This window comes from Primulina huaijiensis, chromosome 9 (genome assembly GCF_012295235.1).
Source record: "Primulina huaijiensis isolate GDHJ02 chromosome 9, ASM1229523v2, whole genome shotgun sequence".
Classification (NCBI taxonomy): Eukaryota; Viridiplantae; Streptophyta; class Magnoliopsida; order Lamiales; family Gesneriaceae; genus Primulina; species Primulina huaijiensis.
In genome coordinates this window covers 16,222,855-16,242,069 of record NC_133314.1, presented here as the reverse complement: position 1 = coordinate 16,242,069, position 19,215 = coordinate 16,222,855, and the positions used below count along the sequence as shown (strand labels likewise).

General features: G+C 38.9%; 4 protein-coding genes across 6 annotated transcripts; 3 read left to right on the top strand and 1 right to left on the bottom strand.

Moving 5' to 3' along the window:
* Positions 1-459: 459 nt before the first annotated feature.
* Positions 460-3,402, top strand: LOC140985393 (protein S-acyltransferase 11). Of its 2 annotated transcripts, none has more exons than XM_073453247.1 (4): positions 460-593; positions 1,415-1,640; positions 1,834-2,132; positions 2,650-3,402. In XM_073453247.1, the coding sequence occupies exons 1-4, from the start codon at positions 537-539 to the stop codon at positions 3,133-3,135; spliced, it is 1,068 nt and encodes a 355-aa protein (XP_073309348.1). In that variant the 5' UTR covers positions 460-536; the 3' UTR covers positions 3,136-3,402. The 2 variants fall into 2 exon arrangements, with proteins under 2 accessions (XP_073309348.1, XP_073309349.1); XM_073453248.1 differs by having other exon boundaries at positions 466-584.
* Positions 3,403-9,382: 5,980 nt separating this feature from the next.
* On the top strand, positions 9,383-11,130 carry LOC140984790 (6-phosphogluconate dehydrogenase, decarboxylating 1, chloroplastic-like). The gene has a single exon (XM_073452413.1). The coding sequence runs from the start codon at positions 9,471-9,473 to the stop codon at positions 10,941-10,943; it is 1,473 nt and encodes a 490-aa protein (XP_073308514.1). The 5' UTR covers positions 9,383-9,470; the 3' UTR covers positions 10,944-11,130.
* A 1,806-nt stretch (positions 11,131-12,936) lies between these two features.
* On the top strand, positions 12,937-15,059 carry LOC140984369 (uncharacterized). Of its 2 annotated transcripts, none has more exons than XM_073451741.1 (7): positions 12,937-13,312; positions 13,400-13,566; positions 13,670-13,772; positions 14,030-14,146; positions 14,239-14,409; positions 14,523-14,646; positions 14,732-15,059. In XM_073451741.1, exons 1-7 carry the CDS (start codon positions 13,025-13,027, stop codon positions 14,869-14,871), a joined length of 1,110 nt encoding a protein of 369 aa, XP_073307842.1. In that variant the 5' UTR covers positions 12,937-13,024; the 3' UTR covers positions 14,872-15,059. The 2 variants fall into 2 exon arrangements, with proteins under 2 accessions (XP_073307842.1, XP_073307843.1); XM_073451742.1 differs by having other exon boundaries at positions 13,127-13,322.
* Positions 15,060-15,172: 113 nt separating this feature from the next.
* On the bottom strand, positions 15,173-18,885 carry LOC140984368 (uncharacterized protein At5g41620-like). Its single transcript, XM_073451740.1, has 3 exons — positions 18,249-18,885; positions 17,271-17,396; positions 15,173-16,882 (listed from the first exon to the last, which is right to left on the bottom strand). Exons 1-3 carry the CDS (start codon positions 18,675-18,677, stop codon positions 15,395-15,397), a joined length of 2,043 nt encoding a protein of 680 aa, XP_073307841.1. The 5' UTR covers positions 18,678-18,885; the 3' UTR covers positions 15,173-15,394.
* Positions 18,886-19,215: the final 330 nt, after the last annotated feature.

Genomic DNA, 19,215 nt, shown 5'->3' with positions numbered 1-19,215 from the left:
TGTTATTCAATAAAAAAAAATAGTTATTTTAGATTTTACTTAGGATATTTCTTGTTTAGCTTGTCTATTATTAAATGTGTACACATTTTTGGTTTATTATTTATAATAATCATGCAAATATATATGTATATATATATATAAAATCAATTTTTGAGGCAAAATATTATTTATTCAAAAAAAAAATACTTGAGGTATATTTATTAGTATTATTCATGTTTTAATCGATTTGACATTTATTTTTCTTTGACTATAAACCTAAATTTTACAAAATCACAAATTAAAACAGATATTAATATTGCTATATTTATATTTAGTTTGTCACATAAAACAATATTTTTTCTTTTAAATAATAATAATAATAATAATAATAATAATAATAATCTAAATAAATTTAAAGATATTTTATAAATTAATACAAAAAGAAGCCATTAATAATATCAGATAGTCCACAATTTACGGTGTGGTAATTAAAACCGAGTTATTAGTTGGACTTCACTTTTTAGTTTTAACCGGCGCGACTGCTTTTTGGCGGCAGCATGAATCCAACAGTTTCCATCGCCCGCAGCTCCGCCGTCGACGCCGTCGTTCCCGAGGTGCTGCTATCTTTATCTAGAAACTTAAGCACATCGATGTCCAGTACTTTCCTTTGATTTTTCATTAATTCGTGCTAGAATTTTCATATGATTCTGTTTGGTTTGGGGGATTTATCATTGAATTTTGTTAGGTTTAGTCTGATTGTGGGGTTTTTCTTAGTAATTTCTTAATTTGGTTATGTATATTCGAGACTGCATCGAGTCGTTTCTCGAGGATTTTGCAATGAAAACTTGTTGACTTTTTCCGCACGTTCTAATTTTTTTTGTTCATGGATAGTGTAATATGACTGCTACTAGCACTAGGTCGCACTAGGTTGTTTTTGCAACTCTCTGTGGCTGTAATGGGGAATAATCACGGTGGTCTTGTATTGACGAGTGCAAAGGGGTAGCATGATTAATTTGTACTGAATGGGTGGTGAGGGGTTAGTCAAGCTCTTTCTGATTATTTGCTATTACCATGAGGCACGAGTCGTTTTTTTTGTATATTATTGTTTCACTTACTGTCAGCTTAAATGCATCCACGTAGCAAATCAGATCATCTCGAGGGCGTGAACTGAATAGAGAAAAAATGCAATCCCTTCTGATGTTTGGATTGAATCATTTACTTTGTATGTGGAAAGAAAAGTGAAATAACAGATATTATTCAGCAAAAAAACCCAGTTACACACACACTCGCGTGCTCCTGCAAGTGGTGGAAATATGTTTTTTTTTGTTTATGGATATGACGTCATTTACAGTTCTGTACTGTGAAAAACTATTCAATATACACCTATCCAAATGTCTATACAGGCTCGGTACCTTATTCATATACTAACATGCAGGAGGATCCTTACTCGATATCTGTTGATGTGGATCTTGAGGAAACCTGTTGGGGTTGTGGACTTCGTGTTCTTGTCCCACCCCATGCATCTGTATTTAAATGTGGCTGGTGTGGAGCCATAACGAAGCAAATGGCAGTGAAATGCAATAACAAATACTTGCGATGGATAAGATTTCGGGACCGTTGTTTTGTCTGTGTTGTTCTTGTAGTTATGCTTTTCTTTATATGTAAGTATCTGATGCCTTGTCGACAATGTTTAAGCTCCCTGGTTCTTGCTTCCAAAGTTTCTTCTTGAGTTTTCTCTTGTATTAAGCTTTTAACAATAAAGTCCAGATACCACATATTCAAGCACTGATGTACAGGAGTAGTGTTTTGCTTTTGATGGATATTAGTGTTATCTTTGTTTTTGTGATGGCGCAGGTGGTGGCATTTGGGCTGTTTATCCTGTAATCTTCTCGATCGGTTACTTCTGTGGTATTTTTCATTTTACTTTAGCATTGATCCTGTCTATATCTACTATATCTTCATTTTGCCTTGCGGCATTTCGACCTGCCAGTGTTCAACAAATTATAATTTGGGGTAGCTATTCGATGGTGGGGAAAGGTGGACTGGAGAATTACACCTTTTGTCATTACTGCTCAAAACCAAAATCACCCCGGACACACCATTGCCGTTCATGTGGAACGTGTATACTCGACATGGATCATCACTGCCCATTTGTAAGTGTTGAACACCCTTTCACAGCCTGTATAATTGAATTTTTGTTTGATGCAATTCAATTAATAATAAAATCATGTTTTGCATTGAGATGCAAAGAGGGTTGGTAAAACTTTAGGTGCGTCAAATATTAGATGGTTTAAGAAATTTTGTGCTTGTGTGCATTGAGATTTTTAAAGTGCAAAATACCGATACAAATTTTTTTCCGTAGAGTAAGTCTGATCCCAATAAGCAAATTGAAAAACTGGATAGCCGAGTTTGGTGTGTTAAAGGCGTAATAGTAGCTTTTCATGCACCAATGCTAGTGCTTTACGTTGTCATAACACGGTAGTTTGGCCTCATCAGTGTTATAACCATTTGTTATTATTTGTTATTTGTAAATGATTTCCCGTACCATTACATTCTCTCCTGTTATGACTTAATTAAAAAAGTTGGCATCTGGGATTTTGCCATGAGATGTGATCTTATTGTATAATTTCTCTCATTTCCCACGTAATCACCAGGTTCTCTTCTATGCAGATTGGGAACTGTGTTGGCGCAGCAAATCACCGATGCTTTGTTATGTTTCTCATTTCAGCAGTCACCAGTATACTTTATGTTACTATTATGACACTGTTTGCTACCATCTATATCTGGCCACCTGTAAACCTCGGAACAGGCAACCTATTAAATGGGTTGTCTGGTACAGAGTTTCTTTTCCAAGCCTTAAAAGAGCGTGCTATTGCTATCTTGAGCTCTGCAGTGTTTCTACCAGCTCAAGGACTTGTTCTGGTTTACCTTTTTATCTCCAGTGTTTCAGTGGGGATCGGCCTAAGTGTGCTCTTGTGGCAACAGCTGTGTTACATTTATACCGGAGAGACTTACTTGAGTCATCTTAGTGCCGTCGGCAACGAAGGAATGTCAAATAAGGATTGCCAAAATCTTGTAAGATTTTTTGGTTGTCCATTTGCTGCCGCAACATATTTACCAAGTTTTTGGAAATCGAGAAAAATTCATACCAAGTAAAGATTTAGAGGCTTGTAGCGGTAAATGATCATTTTCTGATATTGCAAAACAAATTTGTCCACTTGATTTCTGCTGTTTTGTATTTAGGTATTAAATACGTTCACACAGGTAAAAAGAAAACAATTATTTACTTAAGTTAGCTCGATTTATGGGCTAGGACTTATCTGGGCTTCTGGAACGCTTAACCTTTGTGAAGAAGAGAAAATCCCAGCACAGAGGTTAGAATGGCTCTAAAAAGGCTAGAAATGTTATGTGCTCTTCTATTCACTTGTACTTAATATCTCTATTGTAAAATGGTGCGATGCTCTTTTCCCTTTCTTCCTTTTTAGTGGATTTCTGTGGAGAGGCCATCCTAACCACTCGACCTACGATAGACAGTGATTTTAATCCATTCGGTATTAAATTTTTTGATTTGGGAGGAGTTAGTTTTTCTTGCACACATGAATATTTAGGACGACTTATAAACCTTGTGTGTTCGTGGTGCTTCATGTAGCTGCAAGATTAAACTAGGTGAATAGGAATCTGTTCATACTCGAGTTGTATGACCTTCCCCGATGTTTCAGTTAAGATGCATCTTTTCGAGGTAATCGAAAAGGCACGAGAAAAGAAAGCCTTCGAGTATGCAGTTCTTTTTAGTCAGGTTGCTTTCTGGATATCAAACCATCGGTTGCGCACTATTACAGATGATGATTGAAGAGCAAAAGTATTCTTCCAAAATTGATTTCAGGGGCCAATGTGTTCTGTATTTATATGCAATCAATAACCGTACTACTAACTACTTAACTAACTAACAAAATGTTAACTAACTCTAATAGCTCCCCCTCAAGATAGACTGTAAATGTTTTGTACAGACATCTTGGACATCAAATGGGAGAGAGTAGGCAGGGAGAGTGGCTTGGTGAACATGTCCGCAAGCTGGAGCTGTGAACGAATAGGTAAAGCTTGATGGATCCGTCCTTGATTTTATCACGAATGAAGTGGCAATCGATCTCAATGCGATTGGTACGTTCGTGGAACATAGGATTGTTGGCAAGATGAATGGCGGATCGATTGTCACAGAATATGATGGCTGGTGTGGACAAATTGATTTGCAGATCCTTGAGTAATTGGGTGAGCCATAATACTTCAGTGGTTGTAGTGGCCAATGCCCTGTACTCTGCTTCAGTGGAAGACCTGGAAATCGTCATTTGCTTTTTAGTTTTCCATGAGATTAATGCTTCACCAAGAAAGACACAAAAGCATGTGGTTGATTTTCTTGTATCGGCGCAATTTGCCCAATCAGCATCTGAAAATCCCCTTAATTGTATGGTAGAAGTTGCTGGAAAGAAAATTCCTTGACCAGGGTTGGCTTTGAGATACCTTAGAACTTGATGTGCTGCATGTAAGTGAATGGTTCGTGGCTTAGACACAAATTGGCTGAGCTTGTGTACGGCGAACATTATGTCTGGTCTGGACAGCGTTAGATATAGGAGACGTCCGATGATGCGTCGATATTGTGTGATGTCTGTAAGCGGATCTCCATCAAGAGAAGTGAGACAAGTATGTGGTGTCATGGGTACTGTTGCTGGTTTACATGATAGTAAACATGTATCTTCAAGTAATTGTAGTGTATAGTGTCTTTGAGATAGGGATATTCCTTTTGATGATCTAGCAATTTCAAGACCAAGAAAATACTTAAGATCACTTAGATCCTTAAGTTTAAATCGGCTTTGAATATCAGATTTTAAATCTTGAATGAGAGCGAGTGATGGCCCTGCTATGATGATATCATCGACGTATACGAGAAGAGCTAAGAAAGACTGACCCTTGCCTCGAATGAACATGGAATGATCGGATGGTGACTGCCTAAAACCAGATTCCAACAAGGCATGGGAAAATTTGGTGTACCACTGCCGAGATGCTTGACGGAGTCCATAAAGGGATTGGATCACCATTTAAGAATGCATTGTTAATATCAAGTTGAGCAAGAATCCAATTTTGACTAGCTGCCAAAGCAAGAACTTTGACAGTGGCGAGTTTTGCAACTGGAGAGAAAGTTTCGAAGAAATCCACATCTTCTTGTTGTGTGTAGCCCTTAGCAACCAATCTAGCCTTATGTCTATCTATTGAGCCATCAGATTTGTATTTCACTTTGTAAACCCAACGACAACCAATGGGCTGTTTTCCCGTGGGAAGTGGAACCACTGACCATGTGTTGTTTGCTTGCATTGCATCAAGTTCTTCTTTCATTGATGTACACCAAGAGTCAAATCTAACAGCTTGGTGATAGAATTGGGGTTCACACTGAGATGAAACATTGAGCACAAAGTTTTTATAAGAGGTAGGGAATCATAAGATATGTAATGATCTAGAGGATATGCACTTGCCGAAAAAGGTGGGGAGTTATATTTTAGCATATGACAGTGGTAATCTTTTAGATAAGAAGGAGGGCGAGATGTCCTGGAGGAGTAGCGAGTGACAGTTAGAGGTAATGAGACAGGGGATGTGCCTTCAGAATCATCATGAGCATATGTAGCTTCTACTTCAGTTGGCATAATTGGTAGGGAAATGTTTTCAGATGATTGATGAGGTGGTTCATATTGTGTACTGAGAGGATCTTGGTCTTGACTGAGAGTGGGCATGGGACGTTTGATATGACATTCCAATGGGACTTGGGTGTCAACAGGAGCTGGTTTAGGAAGGACAATAGATGGGAATGGATCAATGACTTCTGTTGCATGAGGTAAATGGGAAAAAGGAAAGATTGACTCATGGAAGTGTACATCTCGTGAGATAAAGATTTCCTTACTCCTTACATCTATCAGCTTGTATCCTTTCATGCCTGGTGGATATCCCAAGAAAGCACATATGCGTGCCCTTGGCATAAATTTGTCACGATGTGCTGTTAGTGTAGAGGCAAATGCAAGACACCCGAAGACCCGTAGATGTGTATAATCGACTTGTTTCTGATATAGAAGCTCATACGATGACTTATTTTGAGTGGTCGGAGAGGGAACTCGATTCACTAGGTAAGTAGCTGTCATGATGCAATCACTCCATAATTCAAGAGGCACTCGTGTCTGAAAGAATAGCGATCGAGCTACATTAAGTAGGTGTTGATGTTTTCTTTCAACAACCGAGTTTTGTTGATGTGTTTCAACACATGAAATTGATGTAATATTCCCTTATCCTGAAAGAGTTCTGTGAAGACAAGTTCTTTAGCATTGTCGGTTCGAAAGGCCTTAATTCTTCTATTGAATTGTGTCTCAATCATGTTGCAGAATCTGGTGACTACACTTAAAGCCTCGGATTTATGTTGCATGAGGAAAATCCATGTGAATCGTGTGCAGTCATCGACTATAGTCAGAAAATACCTTTGTTTATTGACTGTGGGAACATGATAGGGTCCCCATGTATCACAATGTATAAGATCAAACGCATTGGAGGATTTGTTATTAAGAGAAACAAAAGGTAGTCGTCTTTGTTTTGCTACCGGACATATTGAGCAAGGTGTGTCATCAGGAGAATCAACCTTATCAAAAGAAATATGTGTCTTTAAACTCTGCAGCACTTTGAGTGATGGATGGCCAAGACGGTTGTGCCAAGTTTGTGTTCCAACTTGATTAATTGAAGCCTCTGAGCGGAGTGAGCTAGCATCTAGAACATATAGGCCTTCTATTCTTTTACCCTTACCAATCATCCTCCTTGTTACCATGTCCTGAATTATGAATGAGTGACAGTAGAAACTAATCACATTTTGCGTTGTGGCAATAAAAGAGCTGACAGACATCAAATTAAATCTGAAATCTGGTATATAAAGGACATCCAACAGAATTAGAGAGTCGCCTAGTCTAACATAACCATAGAATCGAACATCCACATATGCATTGTTAGGTAGCATCACTCTTGAGTTTTCTACTGCCTTAAGGGAAGTAAAGGCACTTGCATTTGCGCAAATGTGTCTAGAGGCACCTGAATCAACTATCCAACAAGTAACATACTTCAATGCATTTGGGATTGAAATGGATAGACATGTACCTGAGATAGTTGAATGTTTTTCACTCTCATGTTGATCATCTTTCTTGTCAGCGGTAGAAAGCTGTTGAATCATTATGGCCATGAGTTGTTCTATCTGACTCTTGTCGAGGGTTTGAAAAACATTCGAGGGTGTACCCATATTGATGGCCTGAATTTCAGAATGATAAATTTGGTCATTTCCTTGATTGACAAGAGCAGCAGCATAGCTTTTGTTCCCTTGTTTGTTTCTGGTCTTGAATTCAGGTGGATAGCCATGTATTTTGTAGCAAGTCTCAATCGTATGGCCATGAATGTTGCAATGAGTGCAGAACGGCCTGCCTTTTGGAAATCTTGATGGTGGTCGGTTGTTGACATGTGGCTGAGTTTGTTCATTCTTGATCGCAAATGCCATGTTACGACTTGATGCATTCATGGAGCTTTGATTACCAATTGCTCTCTATCTTTCTTCTTGGACTACTAGAGCAAACACTCGGCTGATCGATGGCAGGGGATCAAGAAGTAGAACTTGATTTCTAATGTGAGTAAATGAATCATTCAGTCCCATAAGAAAAATCATGGTATAATCCATTTGAACATATGTTTCAAAGTTCTTGACCCCATCGCAATTGCATTTTCCGCAGCTACACATGGGTCGAAAGTGATTCAATTCTTCCCAAAGAGCCTTGATTTTGGTAGAGTAAACACTGACCGGATCTTGATCTTGTCTGAGAGTGATCAAGTCCCTGCGCAGTTGAAAGATTCTTGGACCATTACTTTGTTGAAATCGATCTTGAAGATCATTCCAGATTTCCTTTGCTGAGTCCGCAAATAAAATGCTTGCCGATATGTCTTTGGACACCGAGTTTAATAGCCAAGAGATGACTATATTGTTGTTCATGGCCCATGCATTGAGCAGGTTCACCTCAGAATTTGATGGTTTGGAGATCGATCCGTGAACGAATCCCAGTTTGTTCTTGGCAGAAAGGGCAATTCGCATCGCTCTACTCCACGATGCAAAGTTATCACCCGTGAGTGGTTGAGAAACAAGTACGAGCCCTGGATTATCGGAATGGTGTAGAAAATACGGGCTCGAAGGATCATCAAATACCGATCGTGATGCTAAATTCCATGCAGATGGATTTGTGTTCGCCATGAATACGAGATTCTACAAATTCGAAACAGCTTCGGAGGAATTGAGGCAGAATGAACTCACCTCTGCTCTGCTGAAATTGGAGAAACAATCTGAGATGATGAACTTCGGAATAGTACCGCCGATCAACGTCGCGACGGAACCTCAGAGATTACCGCGTGGAAGCGGCTCTGATACCATATTACAGATGATGATTGAAGAGCGAAAATATTCTTCCAAAATTGATTTCAGGGGCCAATGTGTTCTGTATATACATGCAATCAATAACCATACTACTAACTATTTAACTAACTAACAAAATGTTAACTGACTCTAATACGCACTCGTGTCATTCCGTTGATGCTTTGTGTTAGAGGATGATTAGGGGAAGAGGAATTTCAATGTAAAAGTTCGATGGAATCTTATTATATACAGATGGAATACTTTTCTCGCTTATGCAAATTAATCATAGCCGTATTTCATGGTAATGTCAATAAATTTAACGTGCTGTGTTTACGTGACCCCTTAGTTTTCCCAAGTAGTGCCCCTTCTTCACACCAAAAGATACAACTCGAACGGCCCCCAAACCCAAACATTTGGACAAGTCTGAACTGGTGTATTTGTCCAAATCGCAAGGTTGTCCATGCTTTTTGCCCCATATATTCAGTGTGAAATAAACAAATAATACTAGTATATTGTCTACATTTTACCTATGATAGTTATAGTCTGGCATCCTATTGGTGCAAACACCTGACTTAAATGTAAAACAATTGGGTTAGGCTACCTAGAAATCATCGTAGCTAATAAAGCTCTTCGTCGATAAAGTTCATCATTATACCACTACTCAGGTCAAATGACCTGAATACCCTTGAATAAATTTTTGTTGTTATTTCATCTCACTTCCTTTAATGTTGCCCATGTTATTTTCCAATGTCGATGAAACTTATCATGTGATTGAAACTTCGCATCTAAATGCATTTCAAATTGATTCTCGGGGTCATATCCTCACATCTCTTAGTTTAAATCAATTTAATTATAAAAAATGTGCAACGAGTGGAAGGCTAAACTCGTCATTTCAAAATTTTCAGTTGGTGAGTGATATTAATAGTCTTAAATGACCCATTTCTGAAACCTCAGTGCTTTGTCTCTTTCTCAATTCAAGAACTGCTCACAATATCCCTCCTGCTTCCGCTCATCTCTCGGATCGGCCATGGAATCAGCAGCTACGCTATCCCACATTGGGCTTGCGGGCCTGGCGGTAATGGGCCAAAATCTGGCTCTGAACATAGCAGAGAAAGGTTTCCCCATCTCAGTCTACAATCGCACCACCTCAAAAGTTGATGAAACTGTAGATCGAGCTCATCGGGAAGGTAATCTCCCTCTGTCTGGCCAATACAATCCTAAAGATTTTGTCTTGTCGATTAAAAAGCCGAGGTCAGTGATCATTTTAGTCAAAGCTGGCGCACCTGTTGATCAAACTATAGCTGCCCTGTCGGCTTATATGGAGCCCGGTGATACTGTCATTGATGGTGGTAATGAGTGGTATGAAAATACAGAACGTCGCATTTCCGAGGTTTCTGATAAGGGCTTGCTCTATCTCGGAATGGGGGTCTCTGGAGGTGAAGATGGGGCTCGAAATGGTCCGTCTTTGATGCCGGGAGGATCCCACCGGGCTTACTTGAATGTTCATCATATTCTTGATAAGGTGGCCGCGCAGGTGGATGATGGCCCTTGTGTTACCTATATTGGTGAAGGGGGGTCGGGAAATTTTGTTAAGATGGTGCATAATGGGATCGAGTATGGGGATATGCAGCTGATTTCGGAGGCGTATGATGTGTTGAAGAACGTTGGAGGGTTGGGGAATGAGGAGTTGGCTGGGATTTTCGATGAGTGGAATCGCGGGGAGTTGGAGAGTTTCTTGATTGAGATTACTGGGGATATTTTTAAGGTGGAGGATGAGGAGACGGGTAGTGAGCATTTGGTGGATAAGATTTTGGATAAGACGGGGATGAAAGGGACTGGGAAATGGACTGTGCAACAAGCGGCTGAGTTGTCGATTGCGGCTCCAACAATTGCTGCCTCTTTGGACAGCCGTTATATGAGTGCCTTGAAGGAGGAGAGGGAAGAGGCTGCTGAGATTTTCAAGAAGGAAGGTTTGAAGGAGGAGATGATTAACAATGTGGCTTCAGTGGATAAAAAGAGGTTGGTCGATGATGTTAGGCAGGCTCTTTATGCATCCAAGATTTGTAGTTATGCGCAAGGCATGAATTTGTTAAGAGGGAAGAGTATTGAAAAGGGGTGGGGATTGAACCTGGGGGAATTAGCAAGGATATGGAAAGGTGGGTGCATTATTAGGGCAGTGTTTTTGGATAGGATTAAGCAAGCATATCAGAGGAACTCGGGGCTGGCCAATTTGTTGGTTGATCCTGAGTTTGCAAGGGAGATGGTACAGAGACAGGCAGCATGGAGGAGAGTTGTAGGTCTGGCAATTCAGAAGGGAATTGGCGTCCCGGGGATGTCTGCGAGTTTGCAGTATTTTGATACGTATAGACGTGGAAGGCTTCCAGCCAACCTTGTGCAGGCTCAGAGGGATTATTTCGGAGCACATACTTATGAGAGAATCGATTGTCCTGGATCATACCACACTGAGTGGTCCAAGCTTGCCCGAAAGACCAGAGTGTAGTGCAGAAGAGTTGATTGATAGAGGTTTGTTTGGTATAATCCAGTTTTTGAAATTGTTTTACCGTTGATGTTCATGAGGCAATTACTTTACTTGGTGTTGTATTCGTTACAAGGATTCTTACTCTCTCGTAATGGATCATAGACTGTTACTTTTGCAGTTAATAAGAGCAGCAATACTTTTTTGGTTATCGAATCCCTCAAATTATGATGCATTTACTCTCACTGAAAGGTTCATATTTAGGACAATTATACAACCATCAAAATCTCAAATATGTTGCATATGCATATATCCAGAAGCATCACTAGTTTGAGGGACTTGATAATTTGATACGTTGATCTTCTGGCTGGTACTTTATAGTGCACTTATTTTAGCCCACATGCTTGCTCTGTGCACATATATTGACTGGATGCTATCCTATATCCCGATATAGGTATTTGTGAATTTGCATTCCGTAACATCAATTGTTGCAAAAGATCTCTAGTTTTTAGAATGTTTGAACTCGTGTCATGGACATTTTGCTTTAATTGTCCGGTTTGATCTCATGCAGAAACCAAGTCTTTAGTGTGTCATTCTGCTACATTCCTATATAATAACTGTATTTTGCGACTTGAGACATTCTATATCACAGCATCTGAAACTAAGAAACCTAAACCATATGAACGAATTATGCAATTTAATTTCAATTATATGTTCAAGGTAGTTACTTTTTACATCCCCCAAGGACTTGGCTGAATTACATTTGACATTAGGCTTTGTCATGGCTCAAAACTCAAGTGGACCGAATCGGAAAACATGTCTACACATGCATGGTAAAGACTCATTGTTTGACTGTGAGCTCTGCCCTGAGACGGAGAACACCATTTATAAAGATAGGACCATCCTCTTCTATAACAACCGTCCATGGCATGCCAAAAAGATTTCGATAGCCCACAGCTTTACCTCCAGTAAAGGTGTAGTTTCCTTTATACTTGCTCACAAACTCTCCTCAAGCGGCTTAGTCCTTGATGCAAACTCGTACCCGACCGTAAAAGCTGCTTACCCCTTCTCTTGCATGCCTAAAAACAACTCGATACAATGGACAGAGCTTTGCTGGTCTATGTTACAGTGGGCAGACAAAAAAAAATCCTTTCCCTCCCAAATGAGTCTGTGAGTAAACTCGACCTGAAGGAAAGAAATTTGCCCATTCTTCCCGTTTCAAATCAAGATATACTATACAATCCTGACGAGGCGAATCAAAGTCGACGACCTTCACAGGTCTGTATTTGTACGCACGCTCGATGTAATGGTGGTATGAAGAACTGGCATCACCCTGACTAGCTAGCTTCATGATCCATAACTTAAAATTAGATTTGTCTCAAGGTCTGAAAATCAGAATTCCGCTTCTTGAATCTCATGTGATCGACCACTTGAAATAAAATCCAGATTCACAAATCCATTTTGTAATGTTGATGATGACAAATTTTAATTAGAAATTCTGATCATTCTTGAAGAACTTTAAAGAGCAATTTTTGCCAAAACTGAGGACCTCCATAAGCAGAAACAGTAATCATACCTGTAAACAATGCCAAAAAAAAAACTATTAAATATATTAACTATGATATCAATGGAAGAAAAAAAAAATGGGAACCCAAACTTAATTTTTACTTGCGAAACATTTGTTACCAAAACAAAAGAAATGAATACTATTTAAGTGATTATTTAGAATATCTTTAGCTTATTACTTAATTATAGGGACGAAAGAAAAAGAAAAGTCTACCACCTTTAATTCTATATTACAAGTTTTTATGAATGTTAATTTTATATTTGTGTACTCTACACCTTTAATTCTGAAAAATTCATATTAAATTTTTTTAAAAAAAAAAAAATTGGACAAATCTTATTGTTGGAGGTGTCCAATTTTTAAAATTCTAATCCAATTCAAAAATCTCAAATAAAAGCTTCAACCAATCCATGCCATAAAGACTAACAATTACCAAAACCCCCTTTTGGTTCACTTGACAGTTAAAGATAAGGTGCTTTTATAATAAACCTCTTCTTTCCAAACTACACAAGCAAGAACATAGAAACACAAAGCGTCTGATATGGAGATTAGCACGAACGAGCGAGCAAGCGAGCTAGAGATATTTGAAGTTGGTTCATGCGAAAACGGTTACGAATTCGGATTCTTGATAGGCCAAAGATTCTCCAGAAAAATACGAAGTAGGCTATCGAAAGACCTCATTCTGAAAAACCAGCTTCTCCCTTTTGCTAAATCCAAGCATTCACGGCCACTTCTCGATTCCTTGATCCAAAACAACCAGAAAAAGTACCCCAAATACTGGGATGAACTCAGAGGAACTGCTCGAGGGAGCGGCACGTCGTTTCTTGAAGTATATATATGTATATAATCCATATATCAGTATGCATATGTTAGTGACTAAACATTCTGTCTAATGGAGCTTGTTCATATTTTGTAGATCATGCTTCTTAATTTTAGGAAAGAGATACTTCCATTCATTTCGAAGCCAGAGAAAGATCCGATGGACGATAATAACGACGATTGCTCTGATATTCTCGTCGTTAATTATTCAATGGCTGTAGCAGCTCATAATGAGGATGCTAATGTTGCACTCGTTGGTCATACGTTAGTCTACACCATCCAAGAAAATCTTTTTAGCTTAGCAAAGTTAGTTTTTTGTCTTTCCCTTTTGGAGTTACTTTTTTTTATATGTAAGATGGTTTTGTAGGTATTTGATTAAGGGAATTATGCCGAATGGAGCATCTTTTATCGCTTACACATACGCAGGAGAGCTCCCGAGTTGCGCATTTGGGTTCAACACTTGTGGGCTGGTACTCATGTGATTTGAAATCATTGCTCCAATAGCACCCTTGCTTGGTCGCAGGATTTCCCGATATCTCTACGTGTTAGCATGACCGAAAACATAGCATTTGAATTGTACAATTTAAGTGATTTAAATTATATCATTTATGACTGGCTCCTCAACTATGGATTTTGTATATAACAAGTGTGCGGTCCTGTACTTTGAATGAGCCGATACTTAGGGGTTAGATGCGATTTTGTACACCTGATAACACAATTTCCGCAGGCATTTACACTGAATTCAGTTCCTCCTTCTGAACATGAGATTGAGGCTGGAGCTATAGGCAGGAACTTCATTTCCAGAGATCTGCTTGCAGCACAAAGCATTGATGATGCCTTAACAGTAACTCTTCTGTGTTTTCTCTGATCTTTAGTCATACGACCCCATCAATCTTGGATCATAACACAGTTTTTCCTTTTTCTCATAAAATCCAGAGGATTTACTCGTCAGAGGCTTCTGTAGGACACAGTTACAATCTGATAGACCTTAAAACAAGGAGGATTATGAACGTAGAAACTGCATCAAGAAACCGTGTTTCAGTCCATGAAATAGGAGCGGTGCCCTTTTTCCATGCTAATATGTACCTCCATCTTCAAGTTCACCAGGCAAGTATCACAGTCCATCTAAGATAAACCTAAATACTTGAGGATAATAACAAAATCCCAGAAAAATTTCGCCAAGAAAACAAGTTACAATTCTTGATTTGTGGCTTATGAAGGCACAGGATGAGAATTCACTTAGCAGACAGAAAAGAGCTGCTTTGATGCCAAAGGGGTCAAAAGATGATTTCCTGTCAATTCTCGGAGACCAGAATGATGCCAAGTATCCTATTTACATGACAGGTGACATGACAATAGAAGTAACTCGAGTTTTTTCAATGCACAAGCATTACTTAAGCCCTTTTTCTTGTTTTTGCCTGCTTTCCAGGTCCACTTCTTCACACCTTGTGCACGGTTATGATAGATTTAGACGAAAAAACTATCTCAATCATAGAAGGAAACCCAAAGGAAAGAAAAACACCCTTCATCTTCCCAATGTCATGCGACAATAAAGGAGTACCTTGTTAAAGCTTCCTGTCGAAGGGCTCATATCCCATTAAAATTTTCCAGCCAACAAACACCGAGTTCAATAATCTGAGCATGCAATATGTGCTCAATTCTTGATTAAAGATTTTGTTCACTCTACTAAGGTGATGAAAATGGTCTGAACCATTTAACATAATTTTTTCGGGAATTTTTCCATGTACCACCATGTAGTAGAGAATGATAGAGGGACAAGCGATCTGCACTCAAGTTAATGATAAAGGACATAGTAAAAGCCTGATAATTCACTATGCAAGGATATCAATGCTTAAAGAAAAAGAAGAGATGAAAAATGAAAATTAGTACCTGGATATATTTCCCCTTCAAATATCAATGATGATTTCAACAGTTTAGAAACACATGGATTCCACTTTATGTTCAGACGACTATGTAATAATAGTACATTCTAAATATGTAACATCCAAAAGAGGAAATTACCCGGGCTAATATTCACAGATCAAGATTGCGCACGATGACAAGAAAGTTAAGAAATACACAAAACACCATATTATTTATTTATAGAAGGAAAAATTGAAGCTTTTAGGCGTGAGCGTGATCGTTGTCCCCTTGTTCTTGCTTCAAATAACTTTGCCTTCAATGTATTTTCCTTCAAGTCCTTCGGCAAGTTTGAAGATGACTGGTTGAGTAGATTCATATCATGGGATGGTAGTTTTTCAGTCCATTGGCGTACTGGACTTGGATGACTCCTCCAGACGGAAGAAGCTACCCCAAAATCTTGATCAGATTGTACATTTCCGCTTTCTGACAATAAATAGTGATTTCTGATCAAATTGTCAATCATATAATTTGTGTTCAACCCAGCAATTCCTTCAGATTCATGCTTCCTCTCAGAACTATTTACTTTTGCTGCTTCTACTGAGTTCCCAGCGACAGAGTGTTCTCCATTTGCGACATGGTTTGTCTTTTCACCCTGTGATATGGCTTGAGCCATCTGTTCTTCAAACTTCACTTGCAAACTGGATGGATTGAAACCAGTTTCCCTCTCAGAAGACCCAAGAGATTTCTTCACCTGCTTTTGCTTCAGTTTTTCGTCATTGCCATTTTTTGGGTATTCATTTTCTTGGGATTTTAGGTTGGATTCACTGGTTTTTCCGAGCTCGAAACAGTTGGACTCACTACCTACAGAGTCATCATCATCCTCATCTCTGGGAGCACTAACAGGCAGCTTTAGTGGGATTGATTCAAGTGAATTTCTTCGGAATGTGGGATCCCTCAATAGTTTGTTGCCATCGATCTTGTGATTACCATTGTTTTTACTCTGGATTAAAGCTTCAACTTCAGTGCGCAACTTATCCACTGCTGACTTCTTTTCTCCCGAACCATGTTCCAGCTCCAGCTTCATCTGCACCCGTTCATCAAGCCACGACTCAGATATGTGAAGAATCAAGTCGTGATCACCTCGCTCATCCCAAGATTTATCTGACTTTTGCCTTAAAACATGCAGTTCTTTTTCATAATCCCTTATTCCCCATGCAAATTCATCACAAAGATCTTCCAAGAGATTGCGCGACTTTCTTTCTTTCTCCAATTCTTTGGAGGCACTAGCAAGAGTAGTTTTCACATCATAAAGCTCGTGGACTAACTTACGGTGCAGGCTCTCTGATCTCTTCGTCAACTTTCTCTCATCCTCGAGTTCATCCCTCATGGACTGAACAGTGGCATTGATTCTCTCTTGCTCCTTGTTCTTTCTAATGAGTTTGTCTTCAGCAATCTGCTTTACCAACTCATCTATTTCGCGACGATCAGTTTGCCGGGCTCTTATCAAATCTTTGATCCGTGAACGAGAATGATCTAACTCCTTTTTCAATGCTTTGATAAGAGATACATTGGATATATGCTGCTCTTCCAGGCTCCAAATACGATTTAAAACTTTAAGCAGTTCAGTCGATGTTTTTAAGCTATAGCTCGTCTCCCCGGTTCTTCCCTTCAATTCTATGGAGCTGGTAGGGGTAACTGCAGGGTTGTAAGGTGCAAGCTGCAAAAGACAAACACTAAGCAAAGTCACTTTAAAGATCGAAACAATATGAACTAATGATCATTAAACCCTTTCGAAAATCCATTGGGACAATACAACCACATTGTACTTTGATGCAAACAAATGAGAAATCAATAAAAATATCGTACAACAGGTGAAACCATCTATGACAAGCCAGTATCTGCATGTTAGACAGAGAAATTAGTCAAAGTTGAAAAACAGGTTAGGCAGAAAGGAATCAATAAATGGTTCCAAGATTTGCTTTGCAGAGTGGTGGAATGCAAAGTAAATCACAGTCTTATAAGACTCCGAGAACTCTTTCAGTTTCATGTAAAACATCGTATCAAAACATTGGAAATGTAAAGAAACTGGAAGAGTATGATTGTACCTCCATCGAGCTACCATAACTTGCTGGTGACACAGGTTGTAGAGCATGATTACTCCTCTCGATTGCACGATGATGTTGCATAAGTGTGGCAGCAACATGCTTTTTCAAACTACTGGAACTTCCAGGCTGCCATTAATAACCAAAAGAAAATACCCGTAAAAGCAGAACCAAGAGTAATGCAAAACATAAAAGTATAATACCTTATGCAGCAAACTCTGTACCGTGATGAATAACTTGAAGTTTTTATAATCATATTCAAACATACACATAACTAAACTTTACGAGTTAAAAAGTAGACGCAAAATGTATACGGAGTAAATCAAATTCAGGGGGAAATTCCTAAAGACAGAATGCAATGTAATAAAATGGAAGATTAATAGGTACTACTGGAGTAAGGCAAGTTGGCTCTACACAAATACGAATAATAATCAAGCTAATAGTAAAAACTGGCCAAACCAATAAAGTATTTTAAAGCAAAGAAATAATATTGTTAGATGAAAATGGCCACCAATCGTAGTAAAACCCCATCATACATATAGGCACGGACAGCAAATAACATGTGTGCTTAAGCTAACTCGGGGTTTCGGGAGAGGCGTGAAAACAATAACAAACACCATCCCTGAAAATGATCGACCAACCACCAGTATAAATACAAACCTTGAACAGTCGATAGCATACCACATGAAACAATTTTTAAAACTAGTTGGGACAACACAAGCACTTGAAATGAAAGATTAAACTTCGATAAAAAAAAAAAACAAACAAACAAACTACACTTGCAAAGCAAATCAAGAACTCGAAATCCACCTCCAAATTTCAAATCCAAAAAAGAAAAAGAAAAGGAAAAACCAATCAGTCGCGCAATCAAAAATAAACTCAGACGTATGGTTTATGCATATTTAATGAACAAAGCAAGAATCTTTTAGACTCTACTATTAGCCCTTCAAAAGAAACACGTAGAAGTATCAAACTCTTTACCATGTCTGGTAAACCAGGTGAAGGATCAGGCGGTTCAAGACCATCCTTCTCTTTGTAAAGCTGCGGGTGGCGATGTTGGTTGAGGCGGCGGAGCCTAGGGTGGTTCATCTTCTCCAACGGCAGCTTGTAATGATGAAGCTCCCAGAGGATGGCAGCAAGTTTCCTCGCAGAAACACGAGGAACCTGGAAAGGGTTATCTCCTACAGAACCGAGGCCTTTTTCTTGCACTTGATCATCCCCACCATGACCATGAGGAGCCGTTGCAGCCGCTGCTGCTAATGATAGGAGTCTCAATTCTTTAGGTCTCCAAAAGGGTGCCACAGGGGTAGTGTACCCGCCACTTTTCCCCACTCTCAACAACTTTTCTCCCAAATTTTCTCGCTTTTTTTCTGGCCCTTCTCCACTTTTATCAATCTCCCACCTTTTCATCGCCCTTTTTCTCGCTCTTGTGCGCTACAAAATTGTTTCTTTTCCCATTAACCTACCCCGCCCCCATGTGAACTAGAACTCCTCCAGCCACCTTCGTGTCTCTTGCTCTATCACTGTACATCAACTAGTAGTCCGAACATAAAAAGAGGCGTGAAAAGATTTCCCTTTACATGTGGAATCTTTGTTCCCTTTCTTTTTGTGGGTTTTCCATGATTATGTACAGTAGAATTTTGAGGGTCATAATAAAAATTTAAAGTCTGAATTCAAATTGAATTATCTCTATATTTGAGTTTAATCTCGATTCGTAACTTAGAAATTTTAATTTTTGTTGTTCGAGTCCGACTTGAAATTCGTCTTCGGCTCGAAATATTCGAATCCATTTGCAAACTATTCGGATTATTGTTCGGATATTAAAGTTCAAGAGTGACGGTTCGAAAGATTGAAATGTCGTAAATACTTGAAACATATATATGTGTGTGTGTGTGCATATATTTAACGTATAATATTACATTAATAAATATTTAGATTCGAGAACTAT